General features: G+C 43.6%; 1 protein-coding gene across 1 annotated transcript in view; it reads right to left on the bottom strand.

Annotated features, from left to right (window-relative positions):
* Positions 1-24: 24 nt before the first annotated feature.
* Positions 25-15,907, bottom strand: part of CCDC85C (coiled-coil domain containing 85C) — a 111,950-nt gene continuing 96,067 nt past the window's right edge. Inside the window, exons 4-6 of the mRNA XM_077180680.1 lie at positions 11,981-12,076; positions 5,285-5,383; positions 25-3,758 (exon numbers count right to left, since the gene is read on the bottom strand). Of these exons, the coding sequence (XP_077036795.1) occupies positions 3,669-3,758; positions 5,285-5,383; positions 11,981-12,076 (285 nt within the window). The 3' untranslated portion in view covers positions 25-3,668. The remainder of the gene's footprint in view (positions 3,759-5,284; positions 5,384-11,980; positions 12,077-15,907) is intronic.

Below are 15,907 nucleotides of genomic sequence, written 5' to 3' on the forward strand. Positions count from 1 at the left end.
GGTCTCCCAAATCTTACTCATCAGTTTATTTAAAAAGAATGTATTTTATTTTATTCAGCTAGAAGTATACACTATCACAATCAATCTCTTACTTCATTTTTACTAAAATATTTCAAAAGAATGTTTTACACACCTTATCAAAAAAAACTGTACTATTACTTTCCTTCCCCAAAAAAGCCAGAGTGGTTCAATAATAGGTAAAAACGCGTGCTAAGGTCTAAAGAATTTTGCTATATACACAACAGCAGGTGCTAACTTTTCCAGTTCTTTGTAAATCATATACAGAAAATATAGCAGGGCTGTAAGATCACAGGTTTAACAGAAATCAAACTTTAAACTGATTTCTAAAGCAGCACAAATAGACTTTCCCCACATTATGAAAAATATACAATTTTATCACTTTACAGTCATGCACTTTGAAAAAGATCAGTAGTACTCTTCCCCCCAGCTTCTAGAAAGATAAAAGGTCACTTTAACACTGATTTCATTTAATATCTAATATTTGGATAAAAATGTGCCATTCTCAAACAAGGTTGTGCTCAGCAGTCTTATCAAGGTGCGAAGAGCCAACTGAAGCTGGTTACACTGCAGCATTTCAGGAACTGGTAGGGAAACACTGCTTACTCCAGTCACTCCAACAAAAGTCAAGGATGTGATTTTACTTTCCTTAAGCAAGCAAAGTCCATTTGTAAACAGTGGATGCTTTCTTTGCCAGAGGATTGCAGAACCCAGGGCTTCAATCTTGAAAAAATTATCTTGGGCTATTGCCCCAAATATATGAATTTAATGGCCACTATTGCAAGGGATGCTCCCCTCCAACTTCATGTACAAAACTCCTCAGGTAGTTTTCACTGAATACTGAGCGCATAGGTAAGTGAATTTAAATATGCATATAAAATATCTATTTAGACAGCTGAAAATTCAGCACCCAAGTCATCCTGTAAAGTCATTGAGCATCATTTTACCCCAGGAAGACATTTCATAGCTCAAATGGAATAAGTATGAAGATTGGCAAGCCTAAAAACCCCTGAACAGTAACACCGCAAGGTACAGCACTGCCATGTTCTTCTGCAAAATCAGTGATGGGCATCTTGCATTGAAGATGATAAATAAAATCTTTAAAAGGGCAGTACCCTATGAGTATGAAGTTTGTTCAGCTGAACTGCTGGCTACCATAAAGTGGCTCTTCAGGATTTGCAGGGCTAATTGACCTCAATTGCAGCACTGTTTCCCTTGTAGGTGAGATCTGCAGGTGGAACAAAACAAGCTTTGCTTGAAGTCAATGAATAGATTTTGAGAGAGATTTGAGAGCAGGGAATATTTGAGTGGGAATTACATAGTGGTGAGACTAGTAATCTGATGAATATAGCTCTTGTCTTGTGAGAGGACCTGCTAAAAGCCTCATATACCCTTTAAATAGCAAGCATGTCATGAACACAATTAACTCTCTCCAAGTGCTGGCAACGCTTGTGTTGCTTTAGTTAAAATTCACTGACACAAATCAACCTTGTTCAAAATACTCTTCAACTCTGCTTAATCCAGCAGTCAGATGCCACCAAAGTTAAAATGGGCTTTCAAGCAGATAGATTAAAGTAACCCTCGTTTTGACTTCAGATGTTAAGGAATAATGATGCTCTGCTTTACATCACCTTTTCTGTTACAGAAATGTCAATGTATAAATTGTACAGGAGGAAGACAAGTAATCACCAATGGTGACTAGAAACCGGAGGACAAAATAAAAAGCAAAGAGGAGGAAATCCAGAATCCTCTAAACATGCTTAAAGGAGACAGACTCTGGAATGGATTTTTCCAGACTCCATGGGATGTAAATACTATTAGACTGAGAGCTATCTAGCTCAGTGTTCACTGACTGAGCAGTAGTAGGAAATAATCTACTGGTGGGTGTGTGAGTGAAAGTATGCACTTGTGTTTTGGGGGTGGTTCTTGGTTATTTTTAAATAACCTACTCAACTGTTACATTTATATGTCTGCAATGAATAATGAAGTGGTGCTTACTCTTACCAGTGATTTTGTATTTTGGTTGTATTCCTTCTCTATTTTTTTTACTGGTTACAGGTTTCAGCTCTGACACTGAAAATTCTTCAGCCAGGCAGCTGTAGTTTATTGTTAACCATGGGACCAATTACCTTTCATAATTCATAATAAACCACATGGGTTCCTTGGTATTGTATCAGTGCTCCATGTAATACAATACCACAAGTCAAGAACTCAACTGGTAGAACAAATTAATTTAGAGGAAGAATCTGTCCAGCTAATACAGCTGTCTGTAGCTCTGACTGATTCTTGTAGGGAACAAAAAAAAAGTAATGGTGTTTGAGATCATTACATCCTATAACTAATCACTAAAATTGATGCAACTTTTGAAGAGGAGGCTTTGATCTTTTCACATGCCTGTCTTTAAAATTATTTTACACCAATGAGTTCTAATAACGAAGCCCCACTTCCTTGGACTATTGGGAAAGAACATCTAATGAAATACAGGGACAGCTGCTGTGACAACTTGGAAAAGGAGGGAGTCAAATTCTTACAACTACATAGGCAGCTACTCCACAATAGCAAAATGTAAGTCCCATTATTTTATATACAACCATTTGAAGAAGCAAAACCCACTTGTTTTGGTTCATTAATAAAAATAAAGCTTGAATGGCAGGAAGTAGTCTCACCTGGCAGCCTGTGTTTATGGAGTTTTTATTCAGCTCTGCAACGTTGTTGTTTGGTTACCTTACACAGGAACCATTATAAGTGAGGGATCCAGCAAGAACATTAAAAAAACCCACCCCAAATCTTCCTTATGTGAAAGATGAGCTGCTTTTGAAGATCCTGTGAAAGCCATAAGCACTGTCAGGATAGCAGTTTCTGCTGAATTATTTCATAGTGAAAGCTTTACAAGAAAAGTGTTGCCGTTTTGTAGGGAATACTGTTGTGTGGCTGACTTCATTCACATTATATCAGCAGAAATCTTGTGTCATTTGATCATGAAAAATTGTTCATTACCACCTGATATGGAGTCTTAGACTTTATGTACACTTGTGTGACGAATACCACCATACAATGTAGGGCAGTACAAGTGTTTCTAGCTTGCCACTCAGTATTTTACACAGAGCCTTGTGAAAACAGTTGCATGTCATTCTTCAAAATAAGGACCTCCAAAAAAAGTGTTAGCAGCTCATGAACTTGGCAGGCAGCAAGCCAAGGAATTTGAATTGCATTTTCCTTGGCTGCCTGGAGCCACTAACCTGGCTATGAATCACAGACAAGCAGGTGGACAGGAGCAATACAAATGGTGACTTCTCCGCTGGTTAAGGGTTCTTCTTGTTCCTCTTAGAAATTCTCTTGTGTTAGTTAATTCTACAAACAGACCATTACAACAAAGCAGGTTTGAACTACAATAAAAATGATGCAAGTCTGGCATTATTGGATGGTTACCCAGTGAACAGTAGCTCCAGAGCACCACAGCCTGGAAATCAGGCCTTTAGCTGCCATATTTACACTATTGTTACAAAAAAAAAAAAAAAAAAAAAAGAAGAAAAAAGGAAACCCTGAAAAACCTCAACCCCAACTCCCAAAGAACAGGCAGCCAGAAACACTGAGCTCTGCCTCTTTAGTCTTCACAGAATCCATCACTTCCAGTTGTCAGGACAGTGTTCCTACAAGGGACCCTTGAACTGGTTTCCTGACAGGTGTTGCCTGATGGAGGGTTTGGAGCTCGCAGCATCACCCAGCTTTCGCCAGACAACCTGCAAGAAAAAATAAAGGGTTTGGGGAGAGAAAGACAGGAATTAAAGTCCAAACAGAAAGCCACTGAGGAATAGCAATATTGTTTTAATTGCAGTCTGATAGCCAAAACCAGCCCTTTCCTAGAGCTGGGCTGCAGTTCTCAGCAGGGACACTGGATGGCATCTTTGCAGTAGTTTCCAAGCAAAGAAACCATTGATGCATTTTTCTAATTAGTCCCTCTTGAAATTAGAACCGTTTTTGCCTGGGGTAATAGCATAAAACAAATACACTAGATTCAGAACATAAGTTCAATGGTAGGTCAACCCTGCCATGCTTACAGAAAAGATGCTACCATGAACAGAAAAGATAATGAAAAAGATAATGATTAAAATTATATATACATGACTTTCTAAAAACATACATTTTATCACTCTAGGGCCACTATTTAAATAAAAAATAAACTGCACAAAACTTTATAGCTGCCTTGAATCTACATGGAATGAATATTTAAAGAGAAAACAGCTGATGATAGACAAATAGAGATGAGTCAGTTTGGGAGGATGAAGTTACAGTATTTTACCTTTCCCTCAGCATAGCTACAAGGGAAATTAAGCAGACAAAATATCTTAAAAAGCAGGCTTTAATTTACTCTTTGCTTTGTTAATAAGGATCCAGCAACCAAAGTGAAGTGCCTCAGCCCCCACCGAGGATGCTCACAGTGATTTAGCTCAGCAAGGTGCACTTGTGTTCACACCTCCTTTTAGGGTGAAGGTGAGTTTCAGAATTTAAAGAGAGCATCAGGCCCCTCTCAACTGCTGGAAGGCACTAAAGGATAAGGATGCCACCTGGGCCCACCTCTTATGTGGACTTCAAAGAAAAGAAGGCTCATAGGCATTCTCCTCCCTAGTCTGGGCAATTGAACAGCACATCCCCAACTGCAGGTGACAGGGGGCTCAGACTGTGTTCCAGCAGGAATCTCAGACTTTCTGTTCAAAGCCAGAGCATGGCCAAGGTGCTCTGAGGCTGGAGGCAATGCCATGAAGCAGCCACCACAGAGCAGAGGCTGGGTACAAGCACTCACCATATGGGACGTGGCCAGCTCAGTTAACAGTGTGGTTGCCCAAAACATCAGCAGTGTTAAAGCACCCCACATATCATGATGCTGTTCAATGGCCCCAGACAAGATTCTCCCTCTGACATTACCACATGGTTTGGGCTCAAACCTGTTCAAGCTGTACAGCTTTAAACAAGGCAGGCAATTGTTGCTTAAGCCAAACCGAGTCCTTAAGGGCCCAGGTGGAGACAATTGCCAACAGGGCTCTCCTAGTCAGGGAGGCAGCAAAGTGGGAATTATCTACTGAGCAAAGGCTGCTCTGTGCAGTGAGCTAGGCACTCAGATTACCCACAACAGTGGTCAGCAGAGCCTCCACTCTTCCCTTGTGCCTATGGACCTCACAAGGCTTACATGCAGCAGATCCCTGTTCCTCCATACTTTTAACAAAAGACAACAAAAGGAACCCCAAGAGCTGCTGGGAGAAGTTCTTACATTGCACATTTCACGAACAATTGCCTTCTCCTTTTCACTTAGGTCTTCTTCATAGTTGTCTTGCATTTGCCTGTCCAAATTTTCATGGACCTCAAGGACCTACAAAAAAACATCATTACAAAACCATTATGATCCTCAAACAGTTATTTGTGTCCCTAAGAACATCATTAACAAGTATTTAAATTGGCAGGATTCACAAAGCCTCGAGACAAGCAAAGACAAATGTGACATCAAGCTGGGCACCTCCATCCTCCCTGTTCCCCCAGCCATGTCCTGCCTCTGTCCCACCACCTTCATGGCATGGCTGCTGCCAGTCCTGGGGACCATTGGCAGCAGGTTGCTTGTGCCCACAAGTTCCTCTCTTGCAGGAAGGCTGCTGGTAGTCCCACCTTCCAGGCAGCACCCCAACAAGCATGATGTTGTCCCTCACCATGTGCTGCCCACACCCCAAACCTCTAGAGCAGCTCAAGAGGGAGCCAGCCCTGGCCTGCCACATCCCACTGTCCTGGCCACCCCCACAGAGCTCCTTCAGAGAGAAAGTGCCCAGCTGTGGCCAGCTGGTCCTTTGATCACAAAAGGAGACTTTAGCCTGGGGCTAAAGGCAGCCTTCATTCCTAGCTGGAAACACTGAGCCCAGGGATACCCCTCTGTCACACCCACATGCATTCTGACAGTTCCTCCAGACAGGCACATCCCACAAGGTGGGCACAGGTTTTACTCTTTTACTCTCTGTGCTGATTTGCACACCTCACCCAGGGCTTTACCATTGCTGAGCCAGCTGGTCAGCTCAGTGTGCAGGGTCAGAGATCCTGCAACCACCCAATATCATCAAACAGCACATGGTCTCGTTCACCACGGTGCATCCACACACAGAGAAAGGTGTACAAGGTGTAGCTGTGTGAATAAATATTCCTATACATCCCAGGGAGGTGCAGAGCCAGGTGCTGTGCTAGAATGGGCTTCAGCCTTTGCTGAGGTATGAACAGCACTGGCTGCTCCACAAAATGGGATACCAGGGAAGATTATCCCCAGGTCTGCTTCAGCACAGCAATCCTGCTGCACTCAAAATGAGTTACAAACAAAAATAGGTCATTCTCCTAGGGCCTGCAGCCTAGTTGGGACCAGTCTTTGCACAGACAGGAATTATCCATATCCATTCTAAGAGAGGAAGGGCAAGAGGGATGCAAAAAGCATGTACGTGCTGACAAAGAGAGCATCTATTTTCTGCTAAAGAGGAGGGAATTAATTATTGATCCAGCTGGACTCACACATTGAACTTGCCTGTCTGGAGCCTGTGTTCTTCCAAAGCTGGCTGCACAGGCAGCAGCCTGCAGGAGCACAGCCTGGCATGGGGCACCAGGGCTGCCTGCCTGGCAGCCAAACACTGCCTGTGTCCACAGGGCAGTGTCAAGGAAGCCATGGGGGAGCTTGCTTAGAGATCTCATCAGCCCCAGCCTCTGCTCTCAACAGCCATCCATCTTGCAGGCACAGGAGTCTCAGTGGACCAAAATAAACTGTTTTTCTACAACTTGTGCTCAAACTAAACCCACATTCCTTAGCCCAGGAGGTGTGAAAAGGTGGCACAGCATGTTATTTCCTTCCGTGGAAATGTCTTTTAATAGTGTTACCCAGCCAGAGCTGGAGCTGAAAGATGATCAGATGGAAGTTATGTTTGTATTTAATTTCTGAATCTCATTTACCCTGGAAATCATCCTGCTTCCCAGGCTCAACCCAGTCTGGCTAGGCACTTTGTAAAGATGTGTTAGCATCTTGGGTGTGGGAAAATGGGATTCATAGTGATAAAATGCAACAGCCTATCCAGGAAAGGCATGTTGGAAGAAAATACACTCTGAAGAGTGGAATAACCTCCTGAAGAAAGCCAGGAAGGCCTTTCCTTAGTGCTGACCCAGCCCCAGCTATTCTCAGATCCTGCCAGATGCCTCCTCAGCTGTTTAGAAGGACCAGGTTAATGTTCCTCCAGTTACACCACTGGGGAATACAAACATGCCTCCACATCAGCTCTCTCTGGAGCAGCTGAAGTTCAAGGACTGTGCATTCAGTGTGGGTCTAAGAAACTGGGCTATGTCCTTGTGTGCTTTCTGCCACCTCTCAGCCCAGGAGCCCAAAGGAAACACAAATGCACCCCAGGCTCTAAGTGGCTCATGCCATCCCCTCCTTTTTGCTTTTCATCAAGCTGCACTGACAGCACTGGGCCCTTTGCTGACACAGCAGCCCTTTGTGATCTCCCTGGGTAAAATGCCAGCCAGTGAGAGCAGCCTGCTCTGCTCTGCATGGGGCTGGACTGGGAAATGCTGCTCTCCTGCACAGGGATGTTACTTCCCAAAAACAACTCTCACCTTGCTCTCAGTGGGCATGCTGGCATGTCTGGCATTTTCCCTGCTGATACATAAACTGAGGAACACCTCAAGTGCTCTTTGAGACCACACTGATGTCTGTGAGCCAGGCAGTGTCACCTCAAAGTCACCTGATGCCACATCCCTTCTGACTTGCTGTACTGACCCCATATGGCCAAATATATTTTAAAAACAAATATTCAATCAAAAAAAACACCCCTAAAGAGTCTGAATGACAGTAGTAAAGCTTTGGAAAGGAAGCTGAAAATTGAGGTATTCATTTCTGCAACACAAAGCACACTGAGATTGAGGGATACTTCCCAAATTGTGCAAACCTCACTAATTTTGTTGCTTCATAAGTCAGCTGGACACAGCACTGGGAAACATCCTGCTTCAGCAAGGGAACAGTCCATATGCCCTGCTAGGATTTTCCCTAGTTTTGGAAGGCCAAATCCTGTCTTATCCACAATTAGTGGGAGTGATGATCACCTGCTTGATAGCTCTGTGTGCATGGAAGAGGTCCAGGCTGCTGCTGTGGGGGCAGCTGGGTTATAGGCTAAATGTCATTCTTCTACATTTGTCTCCTCATCACCTCCCCACGTCTTTAGCAGGTTTGCTCAGTTCCTAAGAAAAGTGCTTTGATGTTCAGTGAGATCCTGAGCTGTAGCATATGTACCTTTTATTCTTGCTAGCAAAAACAGCTGTTAGGAGTGCCAACCTGTCATCTTGCTCCTTATTTAGTAGGTGCAAACAAACAAAACTATTTCAGAAGGAAAAATAAAGAAAATCCTAAACATGCTCAAGGAAGAACCTGTGCTGAATTGCAGGCAGTACTTCAGCCACACAGATAGAATTTAGCTGGCAGAAAATCCCAAGGAAAAAGCCCAGGGGATATTATGCATGTGGATGCAGACAGGGGCAGTCCAGAAGCCCTGCAGATCCATGTGGAGTGGACAATCCCTCAGTGGCTTTTGCTTGGGCACAGAGCCACATCCTTACAGCCTCACCACTTGTGGACAGGCTTGCATGCAGGTGTTCCACAAGACAAGTGGAGCCAACTGCACAGAATCATGGAATAATAGAATGGTTTGGCATGGATGCCATTCATTAGAGCAGGCTGCTCAGAGCCCCAGCCAGCCTGGCCTTGAACACTTCCAGGGATGGAGCATCCACAGCTTCTCTGGGCAACCTGTGCCAGTGCCTCACTGCCCTCACAGCAAAGAATTCCTTCCCAACAGATAATCTAAACCTGCCTTCTTTCAGTTTAAAACCATTGCCTCTGGTCCTGTCACTATGTGACACAGAAGTCCCTCTCCCTCTTTTTTCTGAGCCCCCTTTACAGGACTGGAAGGTGCTACAAGGTGCCTCTGGAGCCTCCTCTTTTCCAGGCTGAACAACCCCAACACCCCCAGCCTTTCTTCATAGGAGAGGTGCTCCATCCCCTTGATCATTTTCCCCTTTCCATCTCTCCTTGCCTTTTCTTGCAGCAAGGAGCTGGCCTGCTGAGCCATAAGGACTCCCCTTCTCTACCCAATATCTACTGTGGTACAGCCAAAGCACAAAGTTCTCATTTGTAAGCTGCTCTCTTCTCAAGAGAGAGTCATGATCTGTGTCACAGGAGGTGAGGGTGCAAGGCAGCAGCTGCATCCAGCTTCCCACATGCAGGGGCTGGCACTGGAAAAGCTGCCCAGTTCTGCAGGGGGCAAATAACACCTACTCCATCTGCTACAGCATGATGTGGCCAAAAAAAGGTCTGCAGCTGGAGACCAACACCTACCAGCTATTTCACTGTGCCACAAGGGAGAGGAGAGATTGAGACCATGACCAGATTCCTCAGGCTTTCATTTTTCAGATGATCCTTGGAAATGAGCCACAGGATAGAAAAACAGGCACCTCTTCACCCTCCGTGCCACGCTGACCTACAGGAGAATTTCCTCCTCACCTCAAATGTGAGAACATTTTTAACCCTGAGTGAGTGAGCAGGACACCTCATGTGAGATCATTTATGCCCCATGAGATGTGACTGCTCTGTCACCTGCTCCCTGACTCCAGCCATGGCAGATTCCAGGGTTTTGGAGACAGACAAATGCACCTCACCAGCCAAACTATGATGACGCAAAAGAGAATTTCTCCTGAATTTCTTCTAGCCCTTCCTAGGAATCCACAAAGCTGAATCCTCTGCTCTGAAGCAGAGGGATAACTAATATGTGCAAACACCCAGCTATCCAAGTTCCTTTCAATTCCTTTAAATGAATCATTGCACCAGACCTTCCAAACTTAATTTCCAGTTTCCATGAATCGTCCTTATTAATTTTCAATCCTTTTCATATGCTTATCAAACCACATCTTAAAACCATTAATGTTTCTTGCCCTTAGTGAGAAATTCAGCCCTGCAATCCCTAAAGCAAATAGGAAACTAATTGCTCCCCAGAATATGATCATAATCAATTTAGAAGTATTTGATCTTGTAATTTAAAAACACTACCAACTCTACTTAATACTATCCCTCACCACCACCTTGCCAAATGCAATGAAGAGAGGAGCAGAAAGGTATGAATGCCACAGATTGGAAAGAAAAAGCCAACAGCAGTAGTCTGGACTGCATCAGAGCTTTGATGATCAAATGCAATCAAAGACAAATCAACACAAAGTGACAGAAAAACAAAGGTTCACATGGGTTTGCAACATGCTGCAAGGCAACAGTTCAGCAGATCCATCTGTATGTATATATATATAAATATATGTATTTATCTATACACACACACACCGGAGAAATGTCACCCACAAGCACATTGCAGCATAGTACAAGATGGAACTTTCTCATAGCACAGAGCCATTCACAACAAGCAAAGAGACTTGTTGGAAAACACAGGACAAATATATGGCAGCAAGTGAACTGCCACTTGTGTGGTCAGCTCCTTTGGGAACAAGCAAAAACTGTACTAAAGGTATTTCTTAATCCTTGACCATGCTGGACATCCTCCTCTTAAGAAGTTATAAAATCAATCAATAGAAGTTATATAATTTGAAAGTATAAAGTCTCAAGAAAGCTGAAAAATCAAGATTTTCAATTTGAAGGATCATTTATAATTTAAATTCTAATTAGATCCAAATGAAATCAAACTTGTCTTGCCTTTAATAACTACTTGAGAAATGGTGGCATTCAGTATCCTCCTGGGATCTGGCAACTGCCCAGTGGAGCCAATATCCTTGCCAGCCACACTACTGCTTCTCCTGACATTTGTTGGTTTTACCACCACCACCATCACAACATCTGGCCTGGAGCCAAGAGACCCTGGACAGGCATGATATACTAAATTAGAAACACTAAAAATTATAAAATGTAGAGAATTTGTGGACTATAACCACAAGCAACATCTGTGCCATTTATTTATCTGTCAGATGTGGAAAGGTACACCGAAAAGAGCTTTGTAAGCATCTGTCTCCAGGTTTAAGATCATCCAAGCTGGTGATGCCACTGCTGGACCTTTTTTCCAGCTAGGACCATAGAGATCTGAGCTCCAGAGCAGCCACCCAGGAATCCCCCTTTGAGTTGATGTAACCCTGTACAAAATTCTTCTTTAACCCTGTACAAAATTCTTCAGCGCAAGCAGATCCAAATCTATAAATCACTATATTTCAACCAAAGACTAATTTAATTAAGAGACTTTCTAGCCATCCTTATTGCACCTTGTAAAGGATTTGTGCTTCTGTGTCTCTCAGATACTCAGAAGTATCTTGCTTAACTAGTTAAACATGTAACACTGGGGAATTACACTTTTTCTGCTAATGGATGGTCACTAGAACCTGAAAGCTGCTGTGAAATCACAGTGCAAGTTTTCTCCTTTAACTCACCTACCAGTCTTCCATGGTCCCACTGTCAATGGTCCTGACTTAATCCCTACTGATGATGCACATCCTGCATGGGTAGGATGCCACTATTTGTCTGTTGTATATTTTCAGAAAATAAAATCTTTCTCCTTTGAAGACTGCTGCAGGATTTTCATCAACAAAATATATGAGGAAATGCAGGTTTTGTGTCCCTTTTTAAAACAGCATTTCAGTCATCACTGTCACCCCAGTACACACAGGACTGATGAACACAAAGGGCAACCAACACCTTCAGCATCAGCAGCTTTTATTGGAGGTTTCCAGCCCCCAAAAAATAGCTGTGCATAATCTTGCTTAGCTCTGCAACTATTTTAAGAAGCAATGCTTATTCATCATGATACAGGTGCTGGTTACCAATATCCTGGCTGTGTATCAACTTTCTGTGTTCAGCTGCTCCCACAAGCAGAGGCAATGCCCAGCTCTGACACCTCAGTGCCCCACACAGCCTTACCTTCATAGCATGCACCACAGCCTCTGGCTTCTGACCCACAGGGACATACCCTGCTGCAGGGGAAGATGCAAGGTCAGATGTCATGCGAGCTGGTCCCTGTGGAAATCAGATAAGATATGTGTTAATTCCCCTTTGGGGGATTGAAGCAAGGATGAAGAAAATATTCAGAAAATTTGACCACTAGCTTGTCTCAAATTTAATCCCTTCAGCCACCTTCAGAGACAAAAGACACCACTACTCCTTCCTCACAAGTCACTTCATTTGATACCATTTAAGTACCAGCACTCAGTCTAGATGTGCTCAGGCAGGAGATCACCCTGCTTTAAATCTAAATCACTTCAAGAAACATTTTTTGTTCATTTAGGACAGCTTTCCACAAGGACAAGATCAAACAGCGCTCATCCTTCGAGACACGGGAGCAATGCAAACAAGATGATTTTCAGCATCAAACAGTCATTTCTAAGAAGCTGTGCTCATGAAAGAAACAGTTGGCATAACTTCATTGCTTCTCTGGCAGTGCTTTCACATTGACATCAAGTACCCATCTTCAGCTACAGAGAAAATTGTGAAAGCAACCTTAAAACAAGCAGATGTCCAAACCTAATGTTGGCTGGGTTTGTTTCCAAAATGCTGGCCAGTCCTCCTGCATGAAGGATTCCAGTGGGAAAGATGCCGAAATTACATTTTACAAAAGATTTCTACTGTCCAACCAGCCTTGTAAGCATTTTTCATAGGGCTTTCCTTTTTCTACAGGCATCCAGCTTGAATTATGAGAGACACAATATCTTTATTCAGTGAGATGCACCCTGCCTGTCCCTAATATTTTCGCCTTGCTTTGTAACTCCAGGAGAAATCAACAATGAAATCATTGACCAAACTTGTATTTAGCCTTCATATCCTTTAGGAAACACAAAGAATTATTATACTTGGGGGCCTCTGAAAGCAAATTGGGATGGCAGAGCAGCATGTAGCACCATCACAGGAATGCTTTCACACACAACACACGAGGCACTCCATTCACCTCTTCCCTGATTTAAAAACACAGCATTTTTATGCTTTGTCTCATCACTTCGCCTTCCATGCCAAGGCCAGCAAGTTAGTTGTGCCAGAAGAATCACAGAAAAATAGAAACACAGAATGGTTTGGGTTGGAAGGGACCCTAAAGATCCTCTAGTTCCAACCCCCTGCCATGGGCAGGGAACCTTCCACTAAATTGGGTTGCCTAAAGCCCCACCCAGCCTGGCTTTGAACACTTCCAGGGATGGAGCATCCACAGCTTCTCTGGGCAACCTGTGCCAGAGCCTCACCACTTTTACAGTAAAGGAGAACCAATGGAGGGGCACTTTCTCAGCTCTCATTCTCCCAAATGTTTTATGTTGTTTAAACCTTTTTACTCTTAAAAGCATTCATGTACATGTATTAAAGGAAAAGGTGGGCTAATCCATTAGGCTACAGACAAAAAGGCACAGAGCCTTTCAAGCCCTGGCCATTGATCTGTGCCTAACCCATGCCATGACCAACAGCCATTTACTCATAATAGCAACCTTCATGCACTGAGTTGCAGGTGATACACAAACTTCCTTTGGAGAGGGGTGGCATCTCAGAAAAAGGAAAGTTAGCCTTACTAACCCCACAAAAATTCTCCAAGGTTATGAAACAGACTGAAAAAGCAGAGGCCCTCACAGGATGGGCATGGTTCTGGACCTAGGGGCAGAGTGTTACAGCTTGGCCACCTGGGGACACACCCTCAGCCACCCCATCCATAACATCAGACAGAAAAGCCAGAGGCTGGGGGGGAGCGCTAGAGACTGGATCCAGCCAGTCTACAGCTGCAAAATGGGGCACAAACTTTGCACAGGGCTGGTAAATGCAACAGAGTCCTTCCAGAATCAGCTTCCCACAGAGGTCAGACACACCAATGCATGTATAATTACTCTGGCTTCATCATGAAAGATGCTTTCTTTCCATCAATTAGCAGCTTCATGACAAAAGAAAGAAGAATATTAAGGAATTTGTGGTCATACTTGATATGGATCTTCTCCCACGGCCCTCTTCAGAACTAGCACAGGAAATGCCAAACAAAGGTCTAACATCTAATATTTCTTTGGAGTTGAGAGTAATATGACAAAGTTAAAAGGAATTCTGCTGGATATTGCTGCTGACAACATTTTAAATACAGTTTCCAGGCCAAACTAGAGTAGATCACGAGGTCTCCCATATGAAAGACAGCAGCAGCTTCTCCTCACATAACTGAAGGCACTAATGAGCTACAAAGCACTTCCATGATCACAATCACTCTCAAAATTATTACAGAATACAAATGAAAGAAAAATGATTAGAGAGAAATGTTTTTTCCAAAGAGCTTGATCATACTTAACCAATCACCATACTGACAAGATAAAAGCATTCTTGCAAACACAGTGATATGCTGGATATATTATATCACACAAAAAGCATTTACAGGGTCACCTTCTTTCTCAGACAAAGGCACTCAACTGAGTGGCCCCTGAACACAGGTAGAGAATTTGACTGAAGAAGGGAAAAAATAACTTTAAAGAATGAGAAATGCAGCAAAAGAGGTAGACCCAAAACTTGTAGTCAAAGTGACAGATTGCTTCATTTCTAAAATAGGCATGATCCTTGATCCTTAGAGTCAAAAGCCCCAGCCAGCAGAAAGAGATGTCCAAATTGCTGAGTGCCATCATCAGCAACGGTGAGTGCACCATGGCCACACCACTGAGCCATTGCCCCAGGCCACAGAGACCTCCACACCATGCCAGGCTGGTGATACAAAAGGTCAAACACACATGTGAAGAAGGTGGGGGAGCAAGCAAGGATCTCACCAACATCCCCAGTCTCTGCAGCTTTGGGATGCACCCAGTAAAAACACACACATGGCTCCATGTTCATCACTGCAGGCAGTGCTTCTTGTGCAGCTGCACCCTGAGGGAAGGCTCTTCCCAGACACACAAAGAGTCAGCATTTCTAAAGGGGTTGGTGCTTCATTCCCACTGATTTCATGTGGTTCACAAAAAAGAAAAAAAAGCTTCAGCCAAACTCCTATCAGCTTCCTGCACACAGAGGCACACATAAAGGAGGCCAGAACTGAGGGGACTGCATCAGCAAGGAAAGAAGTGACAACATATCCAGCAGGATGCATGGCCAGCAGGATGCATGGCCAGCCTTTGGAGGATGGAGGAGAGGAAAATGGGCAGAGTTCACCGACAGTGCTAGCTGAAGAGGAGGAAATTGAAGGAATTGGAGAAAAGGTCAAGGTTGCTATATTGGAAAACTGCCAACAATGGGAGAAGGGAGGGAATGGGAAGGAAGAGGAGGATGTGTATTTTACCCAGCAGGAAATCCATTGAGGTGAAATGCAGAGGAGAGGGAACCAGAGATTTGAGATAGGAGGTTGGAAGCAGGGCAGGAAAAATCTCAAGAAGTCAGTGTTAAAGCAGTAAGTAAAATTGCACAGATGGAGGAGATTCCTCATGCCTAGAACAGATGCATTTGGAAACTGTAGGCAAGAATTCCCACAGCTGCACCCCAGCACTCCAACTCAGCTAATCTGAGGACCCCCACCACTACAGAGACCCATGCCCTTCCTGTTCCCTACAGCTGACATTTTTACAGACATAGGAACACCACTGACTCAGCACCCTGGCAGACAATGATAGCCAGGTTAATCTGGTTACATCCTAAGAAGCAGAAATTGTCCATATAGGCAAAAAGCAACATGGTGTGTTTTGAGGCAAGTGTCACTCTCAGTTTCCTCTCCCTGTCTGGTTTTGTCAAGCATGCAGTCTCTGTATTAGATGCACATATGGCTTTTCTACTTGCCAGGTTTTTATAGTGTTTGGTAGTTCAGAGGTGGTTTACTCCTCACCCTCAGATATGTGGCTGAGGCATTATGTAATTATAAAATGA

The sequence above is a fragment of the Agelaius phoeniceus genome, chromosome 6 (assembly GCF_051311805.1).
Source record: "Agelaius phoeniceus isolate bAgePho1 chromosome 6, bAgePho1.hap1, whole genome shotgun sequence".
Lineage (NCBI taxonomy): Eukaryota > Metazoa > Chordata > Aves > Passeriformes > Icteridae > Agelaius > Agelaius phoeniceus.